Source organism: Tamandua tetradactyla, chromosome 22 (genome assembly GCF_023851605.1).
Source record: "Tamandua tetradactyla isolate mTamTet1 chromosome 22, mTamTet1.pri, whole genome shotgun sequence".
Taxonomy (NCBI): domain Eukaryota; kingdom Metazoa; phylum Chordata; class Mammalia; order Pilosa; family Myrmecophagidae; genus Tamandua; species Tamandua tetradactyla.
In genome coordinates, this window is record NC_135348.1 from 47,567,810 (window position 1) to 47,589,457 (window position 21,648).

Sequence of the window (21,648 nt, forward strand, 5' to 3'; positions counted from 1 at the left end):
TAAAACAACACAAATAAAATTTGAGCAACTAAAACAAAATTGTAAGGGGGTGCAAGGGTGGTTCAGTGGTGAAATTCTCATCTGCTGTGCAGGAGACCTGGGTTGGGTTAGCCCAAGATTTAGTTCTTACCCTGCAATAAGCAAGCCAGCTTTGAGAAAGCTGCTATTTATCCCTGTTTGGAATCTCCCATGGGTGGTGCTGATTCTAGCAGTTATGGGAGGGAGAGTGATTCTGAGCTTTGCCTGGAGAGGACAAGAACCAATCTCCTTTTCATCCTTATCTCAAGTGCATGGGTTGGGTTCCATGCACTTCCCCAAAAAACCAATAACCAACCAAACAAAAATTCATCAAATGGTGCCGCAATAATGGGATAGTCACATGGAAAAAGAATGAAATGCGACCCCCGTCATACAGCATGCCAATATATATATATATATATGTATATAAACACCTATTATCTTGAAAACTCTTATTTATTGTGAATCCCACTATTTTTTTACTTATCATCTGCTGTTTTGTGCAGTTGGGTATCATTTCTTCATTCTTCTATTCTTGAAATATTAGCTGGTCACGGCGAGCCAGATTCTATGCTGGAACTGGGAATATGAAAATAAGAAATATCTTGTTTTTGGCCTCAGAGGCTTGTCATCCAATTTTGTCAACAGGATGGTAAATTCTTTGAAGACGGGCACCTCTTTTAATTCTAGGAGTCTAAGAATCATGGAATTGTAGAATCCAAAGTTGCCATGGGAGCGACGTGTGTCTGTCCCCCAGACACAAGCTGCCCTGAAAGGTTTGCCGTCCGCAGCATGAGACAGGGTGTTTGCCTCACCCCCTGTGAGACTCCATGAAAATGATTTCCATGAATAATTCCAGCGTCCCAGGCTCTACTGTACAAATTGTCTGTACATCAGCATCCATGAGCCTCGTTATAGCTCTATGAAGCAGGTACTGTTATTACCTCCATTTAACGGGGAAGGAGAGAGGGACACAAAAAAGTTACCACCTCCCTGACTGAGTCCCTTTGAGAAGAAGGAGTGTACTTTGGCAGGTGGCTTCTCGCCTACTTTACATCATGGGTTCCGCTGCGTCTGTGGGTACAAAACAAGGCACTTAAAAAGGCAGTTTAGAGCAAAGGAAAGGAAGACAGTTCCATTATTTTTCATCCCATGACACTTCTGTACTGCCAATATTACTTAATTTGATGTTTTCTACTATATTTACCCAACTGTAACCTGATAAGCTAGACTTTTTTTCTAAAATTTTCTAGAGAATGTGCAGAGATTCTAGAAGCAATTTCAGGAGAGGGATTTCAGTGTTTAATCCACGGTAGCCTTGTTGGAATAGGGACTTGCCCTACAGTCATGCCTCTTATTTATGACAACGAGTCTTTGTCTCTGGACCACATATGGGAATTTATCTTTGACCTTTCAGGGTGAAGGATTAATGTCATGCCATGAGATAAAGGAAGAGATCTGTTGTCTTTTCTCCAACAGCTGTCAGAAATACAAATATGGCAGGTAGACGTGTGTCACAATCAAGCAGTAGAACTTGGTGAAAATTAAGCACATTCAAGACGAAATGTCTGAGCAATCCACTTGAATGGGAAAAGGTTAAAAGGATGCAGTACTTTATTTTTTCCTTTTTCTTTTCACGTTTAGAATTCAGATACAATTTGCTTTTATGAGAGTCCAACTTGTTATGTCTAACTTGGTTGTTCCGTTTGGGAACTGTTTGAAATATTTAAAATATTAAGCAATGTGGAAATGTTTTGAATGATATTTTATAAGAAATTGATAAGCCACACTCAAAGGCAACTTTAGTGTGTTGCTGTAATTGGAGCTCTGGCTGCAAGGTGTTCTCTGGGTTTGTCGTCTCAGGTACTTTGATGCTGCACATTTCCGTGTCTCCAGAGCTGTCATTAAAAACTCAGGAAGTTGTGCCCACCCCATTGGATTGATTTTGTGCTTTTGCCCAATGAAAAGGAGAGAGCACTTCAGCAGAATTCCTTCCCTTATGGTTTAATATCATCCTGACTTATACTTAGTGGAAAGATTTAAGCAGGCACACAAATATTTATTAAGCCTTAAGAAATTTGAAGCTGTTCTTTTTCTCAAAGGTTTAAAAAAAAAACGCGGCAAAGGTATCCAGAAGGTCTTATGCCTTCAGAGTTTGTTTGATTTGATTTATTTACTTCCACTCGAAAGAGAAGCCCTTTTTAATCGATGACTGTCTTTTTCTGATTGCCTCCTTTGTTATGTTCTGTTGAAAAACATCACCACCTGTGGAAATGAGAAGAATTCTAGTGAAATGGACAAACTATTGGAAATTATAATTATGACTGGGCTATTGACTCTCACATTGTTTTGACTTCTTGGGTAGAATAATAATAAGTGTAAAATTCCATCAATCAAGAGACTATTTAGAAAGGAAATACAGTGTTCAGGGAACTAATATCTTTGAGACAATACCTGGCTTGTTTCTTTCCAGTGTCTCAGAGGTATTACTAGTGAATCTTAAAACTGTAAACTTTTGTGTCTGGAAATTTCACATGCTGTTTTTTTGGTTGTTTACCAGCAGAATTCAAATACTACGTCATTTTCTAAGAAATGTCATTTTATGAGGGTTCATCTGCATCCTTATTTTAAAATATCCCTGTATGAAAATTAGATCTCACCTTATTTCAACCTTAAAATTTCATCTTATAATAGAAAATTATAGACTAGGAGTCAAATGACTTGGTGCCTTATACTGTATCAGCTATTAATTAACCACATGATTTGTCCTCTCTGGACTTCTATTTTCTCTCTTATAAAATGGTGATTTCATCATCCTTAGCAAATTCGCTAAGATCTCAAAGCCTATGAGTGCCTGATACTGTGGGATCACGTGCATAATTTTAGATCTTCTGGAAAGTCACCATTTAAAAAAAATTTTAGGATTATTAATTAATACAAGACATTTTGAAAGAAAACCTTCACTACAAGTGCATTTGATTTAATTTATTAATTGAACGTTAAAACCTCACCTTCCAGCAATGTTGGATGGGCACGTGTCCAAGCCCCTCTCTGTGAAGCGCGCGTCGTTTGCTGGCCTCTCCAACGCCTCTGCACAACTGTGCACCACCTCCTCGCAGTCCACATAAAGGAGCGGGGGCTTCTGCCGTTTTGCCTGGTTAAAAGAAGGTTGCCTTGTTGGTGGTCCAATTTCTATAACAATCCTAAAAGGCCTTTTCTTTCATCTGGTAAGTGGCTACCATGGTGGCAAGCAGATGACTTTTAAACAGCTGTCGCAGCTGAAAACAAAACAAAACGGAAAAGCTGCCCTCCCACACTATGCATGGAAGTCTTGCCAATAGCTGAGACAAATCCTCCTCAGAGCATTTTAACAAACAAATTGTTTTGGCTGTCATTACAATTAAACAGAAACTCATAAAACCCAGACAAGTTGACTTTGTGCTTCCCCCAGAGCTGAACTGCCTAACTTTTCTAATGGGATCACAGCAGTGAGTGGTTTCCAGATGCATTTGTAACATGGTGAGTGTCTGCAGACACTGGCCTGTGAAGCATCCGCAACCCTTCAAATGTCCCAATGTCAAGATTCGACCAGAAGCCCAACGTCTGTGTAATGTTTGAGCACATGCAGTGCTAAAGTTGCCATTCATATTATGTAGAAAAAATTGAGAAAGGGAAAAATTGTCCTAGCACAGTTTTTATTCTTAATTTCCTCCTATTTTAATTGTCACATTCAGTTTCCCTTGTTATCTTGAAAATCCCTGGAGAAACAGCTGTGAGGAATGTGCTCTGAGAAGAAAGCTGTCGATGGCGTTGCATCAGAGAAATCATTTCTGGACTGTGGCTAACTGAATTACAAACATGTCAGTCTGACAACTTCCAACCGCTTATGCCTTGGATGTTGGAGTTTACAACTTTCTTTTTCCTGCTCCTGGACAATTTCTTCCTGTCCCAGGACTCTTCCTCAAGTGAGTGACTGAGTCTGTGTTTACACCCAGTGCTTTCCCTTTGGTTGACACTAGGCAGAAGGCATGTCCGTGGTCTGTCTTCTCCTTACCTGGTAGGACTGAAAACAAGACATGCGGATAAAAACATGGCTTTCGATGAAAAAAATGCATTTAGCAGATGTTTTTCCCCTCCGGTGACTGACAAAATGATCTTCCCTGGAGACATGTGGTTGCCTCACGTCCTTTCTGTTTCTCTCCTTTAGATTCCACACGGGCAGCTCATAAAGCAGGGGGAAAAGCACGGGGAGAAGCTGGCCACATTCGCCAGTCAACCTGAGGATTACGAGAGGTAAGGGAGGCATCTCATTAGAGGACGTGTGTCTCTAGGAACATCCTAATTAGAGCACTTCCGCTTTCAGGGAGGGCTGATGAGTTATGAAGAATAGATTATATAGATGATTGGAACTCCATGGAATAGGTAAGGAAAAATAGCAGGTGGCCTATTTGAACATATGTACTTTCAGCATCTCAGCGGAGGTGGGAGAGGAGAAGGGAGATGAGGGGAATGGGCAGGAAGAGAACCGCCAGCGCTTTCCTTTCCTTCCCTTTCTGAGGAATCATTTAGAGTCTGCAGAGGTGAAACTTTTATCTCTTGAATGCATCAGTCTTACAGTTACATATCAAGCTTCTTTCAAAGTAAACATATAACGAAGAGGAATTTTGAGCTTTGATTCCCAGTGCGGGGGAATGTCAAAGTAAATAAAATATCTTACGGTTTTTTTTATTCCTCTTTAACATGACCTTGAAGATGTTTCAAAGCCAGCTGCACTCCACAAGTATGATCCTGGCAATCGCATTCTTTTTTTTTTTCCCTTTTGAGGTACTCCTACAATGCCATTACCCCATTTTAATTTTTCCCAAAGCAGATGGCTTCCTTTTCTTACCACAGTTATTTTAAGAAGTATAGATACAGTAAAAGCACGGATCACGTATTTGAAAATTAAAATTATAAACTTGCATGGAAAACTATTAGGATTCACGTCAGCCTCAGGTAGAGTTCATGTCAGAAGAATAAAATGAAGCCAAGTTCTCATGAAGGGCCCCTTTTACTTTAGCATTAAATTCATCCAAAAAAGGTCTCATATGTATAAATATGATCGAGCACAATCTCACCATACTTTGCCTCTCCAGTGGTTTTCAGATGCTGTTAAGGGTCTTTTCTCCATATTCAAGGCATTCAAATGTCATTATGCAAAATATTGGTATACATTAATTTAAGAAAATTAGACAATTAGGTTTTTTTTGGCTTTGTTTTGTTTTTTCCCACGTGAATAGCACACTTCCCTCTAGATGCAGCATTTGGCAGCCAAGCAGCTGCTGGCTATTAAAAGTTTCTTAAAGCTCCATTTTTCTACTCATAAAGGGAAGTGTGGGGACGTTTATGGGGCGTCAGGCAGATGTTTTAGTTGGAGTAGGACTGCATATGTGGTAAGCAAGAGCTAAAATAATCTCTTTTATGATATCATCAACATTTTTGCAATTCCTTTGGCCTCTTTATTCTTAACCTACTTTTCTGTTTTTTGTTGTTTTTTTTTTGCATGGGCAGGCTCTGGGAATCGAACCCGGGTCTCCAGCATGGCAGGCGAGAACTCTGCCACTGAGCCACTGTTACACCATTACACTTCTAACCTGACCTTCAATTAAAGTCTTTTGAAAAGCATAGCTGCTGTCCAAATTGCGGAGAAGTTATTGCCATCTTCCCCTTTTCCGTAAGAGGCAGAGGCCTCTATATTCTCTTCTATCCACATGCTATTTTGTTAGGTAGAAGAGAAAGATTTTGAAGGCTAAGTAGTGACACACAGAACATCAGAGATTGAATTGTATTTTCATAAATGGTACTATTTCTTAGTAATGTTTTAATTTAAATCATTTTTAGTGTGAAGGCTTGCAATACACATTTGACAGTTTTTCAAAAATTACATTTCTTCAAACTAATATATATCAAAGTCAAGTTGGGGCTCTGAACAACTCGATTAAATCTCCTCTCTTTCCAAATTTAGCAAGTAGCTTCTCAACCATGTGTTTATAAATTATAAACACTATAAATTATAAACACACTAAATAAAATTAACTTTTATTGGACAAATCAATTCACAGAGATTTAAGACAAGGCTTTTGGATAGCTTGTATTTTCCACCGGACTCTAGAAAGTATTAAGGAAAAGCATTTTCCATGCAACCCCACCTATAGGATAAAATCAGGCCTTCCGTTTTCAGAGGCCTTGTTTAGACAGAATGTCTAAGAAGATGTCTGTATCATCTCTCTCATTCTGTCTGCTTTTAATAAACTCTGTTCAACTCAATTCAGCAATCACTGGTGAAGCTCCTACTGTGTGCTGGGAAATGGTTAACAGATTGGTGGTAAGAATGCCAAATCAGAATTTCACAAAGAATCAACCTGCCATTTGTCTGGAAAGAACTGCTTTCCCACAGTGCATCCCATGGGGAAATGTGTATATCCTGGGACAGGAAGTCTGCCGGGCAGCCCTGTGGGGACGGCCTGTGACAGCAGGGGTGGCAGGAGGCACGGCGGCCTCAAATGCAGCCGGCCCCAAAGAGCCCAATGTGTGCAATTCCGTCCTTTCTGCAGGCGGCAGCTCTAAGGTTGGTCTATTTTTGGGAGAAGGCCCAGGATTTCTGTTGAAGACGGCTCCCCCAATGTGATAATTTCACAGGCAGATCCACGCAGGGCAGGCCCTGGGATTCCTTTACCCACTTCAGACCTATTAACACAGCCAAGATACCATGTTAGCAAAATTCCAGTGTTCAGGACAAATTGGAAATGCCAAATCACGGCTAGCTCCATGCTCCCTGACAGGGAGTTATATCAGCATGCCAGGGAGGAAACATCCGGGAAACAATGAAGGGACTCGATCTGGAAAATTCAACTTGGTTTTGGTTTGGCTCTTTGATTTCTTCATATAAGTGGATCATGTGCATTAAACGCCCTCAGAGAAGGGGTTTGCATCTCCGGGATGGTTTGCTCAGTACGTTACCCGTGCCTTCACTCTCACCCGGGTTCACTCCGACAGTAGGCGTGCTATGCTGAGAATTTGTTTGAAACAAATTTTATTCTTCAACTTTGGTATAATTTGCTACTTATATTGACACAGGGCTCTAGTCACTTCATAGGCTGAGTCTGCATTGCTTTCTTAGAGAAGATTGTCAGTAGATAAATCAATCGTCACCTCACTTTCCTATGCGACTGGACTAGAGAATCGTTTCTGTTCCACACCTCGGAAACGTTTAAATGAAAATTGAAATTCATTCTAAGATTTAAAACACCTGAGCAGCTTACCCTTTTTAGTTTCATTTTCCTCCATGCTAAGTCACACTTGCGTTTATTTAGAACACAACAGAATGCTGCTTCCTGATTGACAAACAGGAAGCTAAATGTAAATATTAGCAGCTCAGTGTAAATATTTAGCACAGTTTAGGTGTTTCATGGCCCACTGATAACACTTGAATATGGTACCACTGGAGACGCTAGGATTTATCACCAGAACCTACATCCATGTGATCTTTGTGTAGTGTACGGAGTCTTTTCACATCTATATCGAAATCTACAGTTACAGGCTACAAAGAAAAGTCAACTTCAACACATGGTTTCTGATTATTTCCAATTGCTTCTGTGTCTTATCTGTTGATGGGTTCGTTGCTCTTTAGAGGAAAAGAGCAGACCGCAGTGAGTGGCACATGGTAAGTGCTCTGAAAATGTCTGTCAAATGAGTGTATGGATGGAAACCAGTTTCGCCAATAGGGGTGCTCTACTCCTTTGATAAACAGAATACTTCTCTGATCAAACAAATTAAACTGCCACTGTGCCATCATGTTATCCCTCTCGTCTTTCTCCTTCTTCTATAATTTCCTTTATTTTTTAATTTTAAAACTCAAGCTATCAGTTAGAAATCAGTTATATTTGCATCTGGCAACTCTAAGAAGTGCCACATTTATGCAGAAATCTTTAGTATTTGTGATATATGGACAAAAAGAAAGAAAGCAAAACTCAGGTTTAATCCTGTCATCCAAAATAATTACTGACTGTATTTTTCAGCTCTCTCTCTTTATTTTTTTCCTTTAAAAATGGGGCCATGATAAAAAGGTTGTTTTGAAACTCTTTTTTTTTTCAGGTATATTATGAACATTTTTCCAAGCAGATATTAATCTATATAGTATCCAGTTATGTAGGTACATATTTATTTAACTGAGTCGCTATTTCAGACAATTAGGTTGAATTTAGTTTCTTACTATCAGGAACAAAATGGTAACAAATATATTTGTATTTAGTTCTTTTTGCAAATTCATTTTTATTACCTTAGGGTAAGTTTCTAAAAGTGGAATTGTTGAATAAAAATATAGAAAAAGTTAAGCCTTTGATATGTATTAACTGATGCTCTCAAACAAAATATCACCAGTATACCTTCCTTCAAGGAGTAAGGAGAGTAATTTTTCCACATTATTATGACTGTAGGGATATTATTCTCTATTGAACCAAGTAGTTCACTCTGATTATAGTTTCTCTCATTAAGCAGTGCTATTCTGTCACTGGAGTTAAGAACTACTCTTACTTCCGTTGCGTTACTTTCTCCATGTTCCTCCAGCCAAATGAGACAAACTATTTATAATATTTTTCAACTGTCGATCTCACCATTCGTTATGTTTTTTCTGACCCCCTCACTCCTAGAGCTTTCTGTTGTTCCCTCAAATCCGGGATGCTATTAGTTGGTCTGCAGTGCTTTTTTCCCAAGAAATTTCTTTAGTACCTCATAACTTCCTTTCACCAACCTCCGTTAACGAATTGCATTTCCCATATTCCAATGTTAGTATTTTCTCCCTCTTTCTGTGGGAGCACATTCTCCAGTGGTTTCTTAAGAAAACATGATGAGAGGCGAATAAATTCAGTCTGTGCACACCTGGAAATGTCTTTTCTCCTATCCTGCTCATGATTGGTAATTTAGCTGAATATAGATTTTTATGTTGGAAGTAAAATAAAATTTCCGAATGCAAAACACCATCTCCTAGTCTCCTATAATGAAAAGTTCGATGCCATTAAATTTCTGGTCTTTCATATATAATCTTCTTTTTATGTCTAGAAGTTACTAGGTTCTTCTCACTGAATACGGCATCGTGAAATTTCATCCTGGGCTCCTCAGCAGTTTGTCTGTTTTTAAATCCTTACACAGGGCACTTGGTGGATCCATTTGTTCTAGATCTTGATTTTTTAAGTTTTGAAATGTTTCCTGTATTAATTCTTTGATAATTTCTTCTTTTCTGTTCCCCTATTCTGGGACCCTTATTGGTGAAACGTTGTATATCCCCGCCTGATTCTCTTTTTCCTCTTTTATTTATTCTGTAGTTTTGCATTTTTATATTTCATGGTGGGGTGGATTCCCTTTACTTCCTGTTCTAATCTTTTATGCTGTCTGATTCAGTTATAGTTATATTTTTAATTGTCAAAGATTGTTTTTTCCTGATGTTCTTTTTTACTTTCTTTATATTAATTTTATTTCATGAATATGATTCCAATCTCCTTCTCTTACGATGTCACTATGGGTTTTGTTGTTTATTTTAAGTATTCTCCTCTTCCTTTGTATTATTTCTTTCTTTCTTGGGGGGGGTGCATTTTTCCTATGTTTTTTTGTTTATTTTTAATTTGGATTTTTCTTCCAGTTTGGGTTTTTTGGTTTTGTTTTTTCTTTTAACGTATAGTAACCCTTGACTGACCAATCAGAGTTTAGACTGGGGCACTGAACAGTTAGGAGCTATTTTATGGGATGGAGCTCTGTGATAGGTGTCCAGAGGAGGGAGAGATTCCCAAATGTACATATCATCGGATAGTTTTCCTAGTGAAGATTTTTCCAATTTCTGGTCGTGGAGATATGACTGGTTGTAGTATTTAGAGCAACAGCCGGGTAAGAGATCTCAGCCCGTCACAGTCCAGCATGCGGAGTCTCAGAACCCTCTCCCCGAGCCCACCCTCCTCTGGGCCTCCTGTCCCGAGCCCAGAGCTTTGGGTGTCGACTTCCCAAGAGAAGAAGCCCCGGGGCGTTAGCACCAGGGCCCGGCTCAGGCGGTGGGCAGCCTCCGGGCGGCATGCCTGGGCCTCGAGACCAGGCCAGCCGTGGTCCCTCGTCTCCAGCCTCCGTTTCCGTCCTGCCTTCTGGGAACCGGCACCTGCGAGTGCTCAGCCCCTTGGAGAGTGCATGCGCAAGCTGGCCGAATTTCTCGTCGGCTTCTGTCTAAAAACATTTCGGTTTTCATTTTCTTTGCTGTAGTAAGTCAGTTACAACTTTTGCTTTTCTTCTTCCAAAAATTTGTTGAAATAAATTTCATCCAACGTTGTCTCCTTTTCCATTCTCTTTGTCTCATAATTTAAAAATATAATGGTTTAATGGTTTAAAATAATAATGGTTTAAAAAATCAGTTTCTTGGGATTTTAGCAGGGTTTTGAAAAAGTTGAGTTAAATTCATGTGTTTCTAAATCTGTTTATTATTGAAATACAGCGTATTAAGAACAATTTTCAGAATTATTTTGCAAGCGAGACAGTGTTTAAAATTATGAGAGCTCACGTTTTCTAATATTTTCAAGTTAGTGGTTAGAATCTTGGTAAACCATCAAGTGGGCTAACTTTCAGTCACCCTCATGGAGTGTTGGCTTGTCTCATTTAATGCTTTGCACCTGGATTCCACTTGCTGACCTCCGTATCTCCAATCCTGCTTGCTTATCCTTCACATTTGTCTGGAGGACTGTTCTGGTTTCCTAGCTGCTGGAATGCAATATACCAGAAATGGAATAGCTCTTAAAAAGGGGAATTTAATAAGTTGGTAGTGTACAGTTCTAAGGCCGAGATAATGTCCCAGTTAAAACAAGTCTATAGAAATGTCCAATCTAAGGCATCCAGGGAAAGATACCTTGGTTCAAGAAGGCCGATGAAGTTCAGGGTTTCACTCTTAAGTGAAAAGGCACATGGCGAAGAGGCGAGGGTCTCTTTCTCATTTGGAAGGGCACGTGATGAACACGGCGTCATCTGCAAGCTTTCTCTCTTGGCTTCCTTTCATGAAGCTCCCCAGGAGACGTTTTCCTTCTTCATTTCCAAAGGTTGCTGGCTGGTGGACTCTACTTCTCATGGCTGTGTCGTTCTACTCTCTCAGAATCTCTCACAGTCTCCAAAATGTTTCCTCTTTTTAGATGTAATTCAATCAAGACTGGTTGTTAAACTGGATTAGATGGAGACGTGTCCACCTAAATCCAGTAAACTAATCAAAACCCTCCCGAATGGGTGGAGGCACATCTCCACCTAATCCATCTTTACAACCACTCATGATTGAGTCACATCTCCAGGGAGATGATCTAATTATAGTTTCATACATACAGTGCTGAATAGGGATTAGAAGAAATGGCTGCCTTTATAAAATAGGATTAGGATTAAAACATGGCTTTTCTAGGGTACATACATCCTGTCAAACTAGCACATTGACTTAAGCCAATTCCTTATTTTCAGCCTCTCTAAATCACCTGGCATAGGTGTGTGTGTTCTATTCAACATCGATTTGGGTCTTGTTTTATAAACCACAGTGAAAATCTTGTTCTTTGAATAGCTGAGTTTATTCCATTTACATTTGTTGATATGACAAACACTTCCTATTTCAATTATGTCTTATTATTTGATGTTAATTTTAATATTAGATTTACTATTTTTCTTTTTCTAGTTGGTCTTTTTTCCCTTCATTTGTATTTAAGAAAGTTTGTATTTTTGTTCTAGTGGTTGCCTTTATGTTAATAACTTTTTTTTTAAGTCCCTTTTTAAATTAGTCCCTTTTTCTCTATTTAGGTTTCTTCTATTTGTTTTTTTTTTTTTTCAGGTTAAAAATAACCTCTTCTGATTCCTATCTATAACCTATGAGCTTATTCTACTTTCCATTTTATCTCTTCTCCAGTGTTTTTATTATTTTTTGCTTTGTCCAAACATATATCATTTGGATAAAAATTCTTCATACATCTTCTTATTTTTAGTCTTGGAGATACTTTTTAGATTTACTGTTTTAATATTCATCAGTTGTTCTTTTGTCCAGTTTCCCCCGTCATCACGTAGTAGCTAAAACTTGGCCTATCGAAGATCCCATAGGAAGTGCTCGTAAGTAGAGAATGCCCTGGGCTCCTGGGTGTTTAAAACCATTTTCCCTGAGCTTCAGCACAGGTGAAGGCTGCTTAGGTGGATGCTAAACTTATACTAATGCTCTCTTTCCTGAAATACTTGTCAGTAGACTTCTTTGTTGCCTTGGCATTGTTGATGTTGCTATCAAGAAACTTGTAAATTCCCTGGTGTTATTTTCCTAGATAACCAGATTTGTTCTTCTTTAAAACGGAATCATCTTACTCAGCTCTGAGTTGTAACTGACAATTCAAGGCCAGTTTTCCATAGAGCAGTCCAAGCCTTCTCAACAGTAAGATTACGGTTTCACTCTTTTTCTATGAAGTTTTTTTTAATTGTGGCTTTAATTATTCTAGTTCATTGTTTTGTTTTTCATATTCTAGAGAATCCGACTATATGTGAATTGAATACCTTTTGCCATTCTTTCATATCTGTCACTTTCTTACTGATCTTATTTAACTTCTTAGTTTTATGTTTTCCCTCAACTCAAAGTCTCTGACTATATAAGCAGTCAAATGAGCATTCCTTGGATACTTTGAATTTGAGATGCTTTTTTACCTTTTTTTTTCAATTTCTTTTCTAAAGTTGGCCATATCTTTTCTTTTAAATTGTGATTTTTTTGTCCATTTCTGTGCTGGGTTTTTGAATTTATGATTTATGAGGCCATATAACTTTACCTGTGAATATTTCAGGATGTGATTCTAAAGGATAAAAATTTCTTTTTAAATGCATGTTCACAGCACCATGATCATTCCTAAAATATTTAACAATAATTTACAATCTTAATGTCACAGAATATCTGTCCAGTCAGTGCTCATATTGCCCAAACAACTCATTTCTACTTACAGCTTATTGAACTGGAATCCAAAATCTCAACTAGTTGATCTTTTCACCTATGAACTCTTCTCATCTTTTTTTTTTCTTACAATGTTTTTCTCCTTATTAAAGAAACTTGGTAATTTGTTCTGTAGAGTTTTCCAATTTAACTGACAGAATTCATGTTGTATAATTTAATATATATTCTGCTTTCCACTGCATTTACTGTAAGTTGCTCATTAGATCTCAAAGCTTGGTCAGATTCAAACTTTATGCATCATTGGGCAAGTTTACTTCTAAGTCATGGTGTGTATTTAATGTTTGTTTGCCTCTTTTTTTGTGATGCTATTAATTAACTTCTGATGATAAATCTAGATCCTTAATTCAACAGTTGTTTAAAAATGGCAATAGAGTATTCTAATTCTATCATTCTTTCTGTGTTTTTTATGAGTACAATGATAAATAAAAACTTCCACCATCAACTATTTAACTATCCTGAAATACATAGTATACAGGACAAATACTCAAATCTTTCCCTTGATTTATCTGTTGTGTTTTTTTCAAAAAAAACAGAACTCTTTTTCTGGGGGAGATTTTATTGATGTTCCTCTCCCACTAGACTCCATGGTTTGTTCCTTTTTTTTCCAACCCAGATGTTAGCTGACCTGCTGTGGTCTGGTGGACAGGGCTAGCTGGGTTGAGTTTGGACTGCAATCTTAGTGTTTTCTTTCTCTGAGTTATGCTACAAGTGCCTCTTACGGATTTCATTTGCTCTTCTTGACCACAAGGTTTTATGGAAGATGTTTAGAGGAATTTGGATTAGGCACCTACCTAGAAGTCCAGCCTATATACTGGGAAGTAATACCCCAGAAAACTGGAAATTCGTTTATTATCAAAAATAAGATTACTAAACCAGGTTCAATTTAAGACTATTAAAAATGTCCCAGGGCACAAGGGTTTATTTGATCTCTCTATAGTGGTAATCCTTCCTTTCTTGATTATATGGTATAGTTTATTAGAGAACAGTGAAAACACTTCCCATCAATGGCTCAGAGTAACTGACATGTACTCTTTTGAAAAAGTAGAACAAAACTCAAAAACAATATTGTGGTTGAGAGTATGGAATCACTGCCTCAGTTCAAGCCAAACAAACTTAGTTCTGGTATAGAAAAAGTTTTGCCTTAAAAAATTTTCAAATTGCAAACATTTTTTCTTTACTTAGAGGCAGTCATGTAAAATTAGGTCCAATGCTATATAATACCAAAAATGGACTGCTGACTTGTATTTTATAATAAGAAATATACTGTAAGGAATAGCTAGGACTGTTTTTGGTTTTATTTATTTGTTGTAGCAGCATCAATAAATATGTATTGAATACGTGAATAAAAATCACACAAATTATGTAACAGATATTTATCTCATCACATCTGGGGTCAAAAGGCATAGATCTTGATTCTTCTGCAATTATTTTATGGAGCCTCAGAGATGCAAATGAATGTATGAGAAATACCATAATATTATTGTTCTGAGTTCACAAGATTAGTGTGGAATCTTTTAATCCCCTCTGGGCTCTCTCCTCCTTCCACGTATAATGGGACTTGGTTCGAACAGTTGACCTCACACCTGGTCTGGCCTCGTGTTCTCGGGCTCTTTGCTGCCATCAGCTGCGCGCGAACCATCTTTGCCCCCACCCCTTCACTCTGCAGTGCTTATCTCAGAGGTCACTTTATTAGCTTTTCTCTGATTTTCCAGGGACTTTTTAATGTCTCTCTGTGATTTAAAATTTTTGCTTCTTAGCTGTCAAAGCCTGATGCCTTCCTTATGTTCTGAGTTAGGGTGCATCATTGACCATCGGGTATTTTTTATGATATTAAGACTGTTGTTCTCTGAACTTCAGAACAATTCTTTGAAGATTTCCTTCTTTTCTCCCTCATTGTCAGAAGTTAGCAACAGTGACAACAAAAAGAAAAACCCAAAAGACTAAAACAAAACAGAAACTTGGCCATATGGTAAATTCTCAGTAATGTGACCTTCCATGACAATTTTTTTTTCCAGTGAGAAGGTATTCCTCCACCTGAGTACCTCTTCTACGCTATTAGCTCTTTGGAGCTAATTATTTCTATTTTGAATCAAAAGGTTAAGGTGCAACCCTATGAAGATGAAATTAGAGGCAAACTCCCCAAAGACAACAGAGGTAGCTCTGTACTCTCAGGGACTTACCCCAAGAAAAACTCAGCCTCTGCCCTCACCCAGCATTCAGCACCTTTACACACATAAACAGCAAAATGCTGGGGAATGTGTCTATGACATAAATAATTTGTAGGTTATTATAGGGAGGAGGTCATCATTACACTTAAATTCCCCACGAAGGAGGGGAGCCCAAGAGGAGATAACAGCATTGTCCATACTGTGGAAGATTAAATGAGATAACACATGTAAAGTGTTCGCCAAAGGCTTACGCTGATTAGGATTTGCATATGCATCTATGTTCTCAACACCTGTCCTTGGGAGTCCAACAGATACACCAAATAAAAAACCCACAACCAAGCACTGAATCTCTCTAGTTACCTCAGGGGCCTCGCTCAGCCTCCTTGTTTCAGTAAATGACAACTCCATGTCTCCAGCAGTTTAGGCTCAGAGAACTCAGAGGCATTTTTGAGCTCTCTCTCTCTCTTTCTTTCTCTCTCTTTCCCTCCCTCTCTCTCTCTGCTCTCCTTTTGCCAATCGGTCTCTCTATCTCTTTCTTTCCCCTTCCCACAGGCTAAATTCAAGTTTCATGCAGATCCAACTTTTTCTCTCCACTTCTACCATACCAACTGCTCCAAAGACTACCATCTTTGGCTGGGTCAGTGCAATGATTTCCTAAGTGCACTCCCTGCCTCTGTGCCCTACAGGTCACACCCAGGAACCAGAATGAGCCTCTCAAAACATGCCACTCCTTTTCACAAAACCTCTGCATTCTCAAGAGGAAGCCAAAGTTTACAGGGTCCCCAAGCCCTCCTTGAGTCTCTCTGCTGTCCCTGGCGTATCTGTGCAACCCCGTCCTCACTCCCTGTACGCAAGTCACGGTAGTCTCCTCGCGTTTGCTGGAGCCGCTAGGTATGCTCTAGTGTGGCCCTGGCACTGCCCCCCTGCCCGAGAACTCCCTCAGCTAGCTGCTGTACCCCTAAAACTCCCGCAGGTCTTGTTCACACATCACCTTTTCAGTGAACCCTAACTTTGATCATTGTTCTAGTTTGCTAGCTCCTGGAATGCAATATACCAGCAACAGAATGGCTTGTCAAAAAGGGAATTTAATAAGTTGCTAGTTTACAGTTCTTAGGCCAAGAAAATGTCCCAATTAAAACAAGTCTACAGAAATGCCCAATCAAAGGCATCCAGGGAAAGATACCTCGATTCAAGAAGGCTGATGAAGTTCAGGGTTTCTCTCTCAAGTGAGAAGGCACGTGGTGAACACAGCATCATCTGCTAGCTTCCTCTCCTGGCTTCCTGTTTCATGAAGCTCCCCGGGAGGTATTTTCCTTCTTCATCTCCAAAGGTCACTGGCTGGTGGACTCTGCTTCTCGTGGCTGTGTCGTTCCGCTCTGCTCTCTCTGAATCTCCTTCTCTCTCCAAACTTTCCTCTTTTATAGGATTCCAGTAAAGTAATCAAGACTCACCTAATCCATCTTAACAACCACTTTCAATTACATCACATCTCCAGGGAGATGATCTAATTACAGTTTCAAACATACAGTACTGAATAGGGATTAGAAGAAACGGCTGCCTTTACAAAATGGGATTAGGATTAAAACATGGCTTTTCTAGGGTACATACATCCTTTCAAGCTGGCACACTTATCTTATTTAAAATTGTAATCCCACCCCAACTCCGATTCCCCTTAGTTCACATCTTGCTTTGCCCTATTTTTAAAATAACACCTATTACCTCATAAAATCTTACTTAAACAAACTGCTACAAATGGGAAAGAGAAAAGATACCCATAAAGAAAAATTGGTCAAAAACCAGAACTGAACAATTACAGAAGAGGAAAAAAATGAATAAAAATGATAAAAATCATGAGTTACTAGGAAAAGACAAGTTAAAACAACAATAGAATATGCACTGTTGTAAAAGATGTCAATAACATACAGGCTGAATTTAGTTGGAGGAAAATAGAAATTCCTACACAGAGTTGTTAGAAATAAAAATTCCAATAACCAAGTTGAAAAGCAATCTAGAAGCAGTATTAAAAATTTAAATGTTCAAATATTTTGTCCCCAAAATCTAATTTCATTAAATTTATTTAATATAAATAAAAGGCCAATATATAAGAATATAGAGAGACATGTATTACTATTACGGCCCTGATTGTATGACATTAAAAAAATTAGAAACAACTTGAAAATCCATAATGTGAAAAGATTATTCAGCTATTAAAAATAGCTGGTTAGAGCTGTATGTTCAGATCTGGAAGGATGCTCAGAAAATGTAAAATAAAGAAATAATACCATATCTTAATTTAGATAAATAAATGATCAGAGTAATTTTTAAATTTTCAGAGTATTTTAAAAAAGGAAGAAAGGAAGCAAAGAAAATTCTATATTTTCACAAATATGAATACTTATATTTTTATGAATAGAAGAAAAATACGGAAGATGTAATAACACTAATTATTACAGAATACGAATCTTATTTACTTTTTTAACATTCTTTGATGTTTATCTGTTAAAATGGGTATGCCTTTTTACTGTAAAAAGTTCAATAAAGAAAAAATTTAAAAACATTAGCTATTATTTGAAAATACCTCAATACTCAGAAAAACAGTCAATTTATGTATCACATCAGATGACCTAGGTTTTTACCTTAATTCTACCAAAAAAATGTGGCATTTGAAATCATTTATTTGATTTCAGCATTGGCGCTGCTCTACGGCAGTTACATCCTTTACTAAGGGGAAAGCAGCCGATTCTGGGTACGTGGCCGCCGGATGCACGGATGAGCGCGCTGGGCCCTCCCCTGTCCACAGCTGGCAGGGGGCAGCGCACACAGCCGCTCCAGGGCTGTGATGGCAGGTCCAGGGCTCTTTTCATCACGGCCCATAGCTTGGGCAGAAATGAACCCAGAGGGAAGCATCACAAAGTAAAACTACTCCTTTGGATCTGCTAGGCGAGAGCGAAAGTAAAGGTCACTTTTTAGTAAGAACCTCTGAATCTTAGCAGAAGTGGGGCCGTGGGTTGGGGAAGAGAGTGGGAGTTAAGGTCAAGGGGGAATTTGGTGGGGCGGTAAGTGCGGTCACTATGTGGACGGGCCCCGCAGCTCCCAGCGGACGCCTCTGGATGGGGCGGGGCCGGCAGGAGGTTTTGGGGTGTGAGGAAAGTCCAGAAAACATGCTAATCGAACGTTCCATGGGAGGGACAGCCGAGCTGCCGCGCTGGTGCACGTGGGGCTGCGAGGGGCCGCAGGAGGCGTCACCCGGGAAGCCGCCGGGACGGCGGGGCCACGGGGCTGCGGAGCGCGCACCACGTCGTGCGCTCCACCTCTCCTGTGCTCGGAATACGTTTCTGAGCACTGTTTTATGTGCCGCAAACAAACAAACAAACAACAACGAGCTCTCCAAAGCCTAACTGTCCTTCACTGTGAACAATGAGCCCCGTGGTTTTTGCCTTATTTAGAGCTAGAAAGTTCACAAGGAATGTTCTAGAGAGCCCACCGTTTCTTTATGAAATACGCCTCATTTCCACCTGGCTCCGCCTCCTGCCGGCCCCGCCCCATCCAGAGGCGTCCGCTGGGAGCTGCGGGGCTGTCCACAGAGTGACCGCACTTACCGCCCCACCAAATTCCCCCTTGACCTTAACTCCCACTCTCTTCCCCAACCCACGGCCCCGCTTCTGCTAAGATTCAGAGGTTCTTACTAAAAAGTGACCTTTACTTTCACTCTCGCCTAGCAGATCCAAAGGAGTAGTTTTACTTTGTGACAGAGCTTCCCCCTGGGTTCATTTCTGCCCAAGCTAAGTTATTTTCCAGGCTCTGTTAGCGCCCAAGCAGAGCGCTCAGAAGGCAGCTAGGCTGGGGCTCCAGACATCTGCTGGATAAAGAGCAGCAAAAAGCACTCTGAGCAAGGAAAAAAAAGCTATTGGGGACCATACAGCCACGGTACCTGATTGCTGGCAATGATACCTGGTCATCAAATCAATAAATTTGGCAGTGAGTGGTTAGCTGTGTTTCTCTTTGAACCAGCTTGCTGGGTCATAGCGAAAGGACACCTTCTAATCAGCAGTTTGAGGGTAGCTAAAAAGAAAAAGAAAAAGTGCAGGTCTGGGCATGTGCTCAGGAGTCTCTCCATGCTTCTAGAGGTCGCCAGCGACAGCTGCCAACTGCCAAGTCTTTGTGTAAAGATGAAAAAAGTTGCTCAGAGGTGTGGAAAACCCCTTCAGCCTGACATATTCTAGTTAGCTACAGTTTTGAGAAATTGGGTCTAAATAAAGACGGCTGAGGGCCCTCCTAAGGAGTGTTTGCGAATCTTGGACTGTAAAGTGTCCTGTTCCATGTTGAAGGGAATGTGACATTTCTGTAGCGTCTTCTTCATAAAAGTTCTGCAGCTGCCCCAGTGAGCCCGTGGCTGTGCCCTCTCAGGTGTGGCTGGAGTTTCCCAGGTAGATGAGGACAAGGACAGAGGAAGTTCTCTTGACCCATCCACATCGACCTGGGGCAGTAAAGCAGCCAACTGCAGGTGGCCATGGAGCTCAGTATACCCAGAGAAGAAACGCTAATGCCACCCCAGGCCAGGCAGGCCGGGTAAGGGCTGCGCCTCTGGAAGAGTCTTCAGAGGCGCAGAGTGACCAGAGCCACCGTGAGTCCATGTGGCCCCTTTGGGTGGTTTAGAAAAAGGCACTCTCTCTTCCGGATGTTTATAGCCCCCCACTGGCTGGCCGGGGACAACGGGAGGCCACACACAGCACAGCCCCAGGCCTGCTGAGCCACATGCCCTCCCCTCCAGCAGCCCCTCAGTGGCACTCGCTCACCTCCTCTGAAGGCACCTCAGAAAAATCAAGGTCCTTCCACCCAGTTATTATCTGAGGACACTGCAGGGACGCTGGGCCTCTGGGCACGGATTTGGAACTTATGATCGACCTTCTCTCCTCTGGGCACGCGTCTCCTGCTCGGTGCAGCTCAGCACACACCCTCAGTTCCAGCTGCTCTGGCAGTAATTCGGGGGTGTAAATCAGTCGCGTTACAAGCCTCATCTCACATCTCTCCGCCTGCCCTTTAGTCAGTGGTTTCCAGTCGCCACTTCCTTTTCCAATCCACTGACCCCTGCTCATGCCAAGAACCTTGGCACATTTCCTTCTTCCTTCCAGCTCCTTCATCCTGGTATTTCCAAGCTACAAAAATAGCAACATTCTTCACAGGCCTAAAGCCCAACTTCTTTTACTTTTCGATGAAAACTGCTGTCTCAGCCACAACCAGGTTTGTTGGCAGCTTCCAGCTCAATGCCCTGTAAATACATTCCTGAGCTCTGCCCAGCTCTCTCATTTACCCCGCACTGATTCCCTGAGGTTGTGCCCATCCCTTCACAAGCACTTTCCAGCCTGCCTTTTCCCTGGATTGTCCCTAGATTTTTCTTTTCCTGTTCTTTGTTTTGAGCTATTCCATCTCTTCCTTTTTCTTACCAGGGCCTTCAAGTAAACCTGCTATGTGACATCTGCGTGCTCTCAGGACTTGTTGTTTGCGTGCTTGTTTTTTATTTTAGAGTTTCATTTAACTTCCTCTTAATTTTTGATAACTTTGTACCTCTCCTGTCACATATACCTGTTTTAAATCATTCCTTTAAAATTTTAATACCTTGCCCTCTCCCACAATTCATCATTGCTAATAAAAAAATTAACTTACCTAAGAGCTATATGTATGCTTAATGGCACGAAATACTAAATGTTCATCTGGAGTCACAGCTCAGACTATGGTTACTTTAGGGGAGAGGCTGTTCTCACAATACGTTTCCTGATTTTGTCAGCACCTCTCTGAATCTACTTATATCACCAGCCTGATGTACCAACTCCTTCACTTTACTGTAAGGCAGTCAACCTCCTCGATCAGTTTATCACTAATCTTCCAACCTGTGCTTGCTAACAAAGTTGCCTGCAGATGCACTATAGGTTTCTTAAGAAACAGAAAAATGCTGTCATTTTCATTATTTTAAGATATCCTGAATGCAAGCCCACAGGAGCTGGGATTTTTGTGTCTTTTACTCATTGATCTATTCCAAGCACCAGGAAGAAGACCTGCCTCGTAACTGACATTCAGTAATTATTTGTCCAATAGATGAATGGTAAAATTAGTCATTTTAAAATCCTGCTTTTATCTCATAGCATTGTGGGGGGTGAATTCATAAGCAGTGTACAAGGCCTTGAAAACCTTTTTGTAACTGTCAGTTTGACTCACAGGTATCAGACCTGTATCTGTGAGCTTTCTTTTCTGTCAGTGCAAATCCTTACAACGTCACGTGCTACTTTTCTTTCTGTTCCCACAAGTGTCAGCATCTTCCCTGCAGCTATTCCTTTTGCTTTAGCGTTTTGGTTTGAAAAGTTTTCAGTGTCATTACTTACTTTCCCTTTCAGACAATTTATTTAAAAATGAACAAATGAAGCCTCTTCTAGCCCAATTCCCCAGAGAAGCCAG

At 40.2% G+C, this 21,648-nt stretch overlaps 1 protein-coding gene across 2 annotated transcripts in view; it reads left to right on the forward strand.

Annotated features, from left to right (window-relative positions):
• The window catches only part of TNIP3 (TNFAIP3 interacting protein 3), an 89,230-nt gene that overhangs the window by 12,711 nt on the left and 54,871 nt on the right, over positions 1 to 21,648 (forward strand). For both annotated transcript variants that reach the window (XM_077140167.1, XM_077140168.1), the window contains exon 2: positions 4,226 to 4,311. In XM_077140167.1, the coding sequence (XP_076996282.1) occupies positions 4,226 to 4,311 (86 nt within the window). The remainder of the gene's footprint in view (positions 1 to 4,225; positions 4,312 to 21,648) is intronic.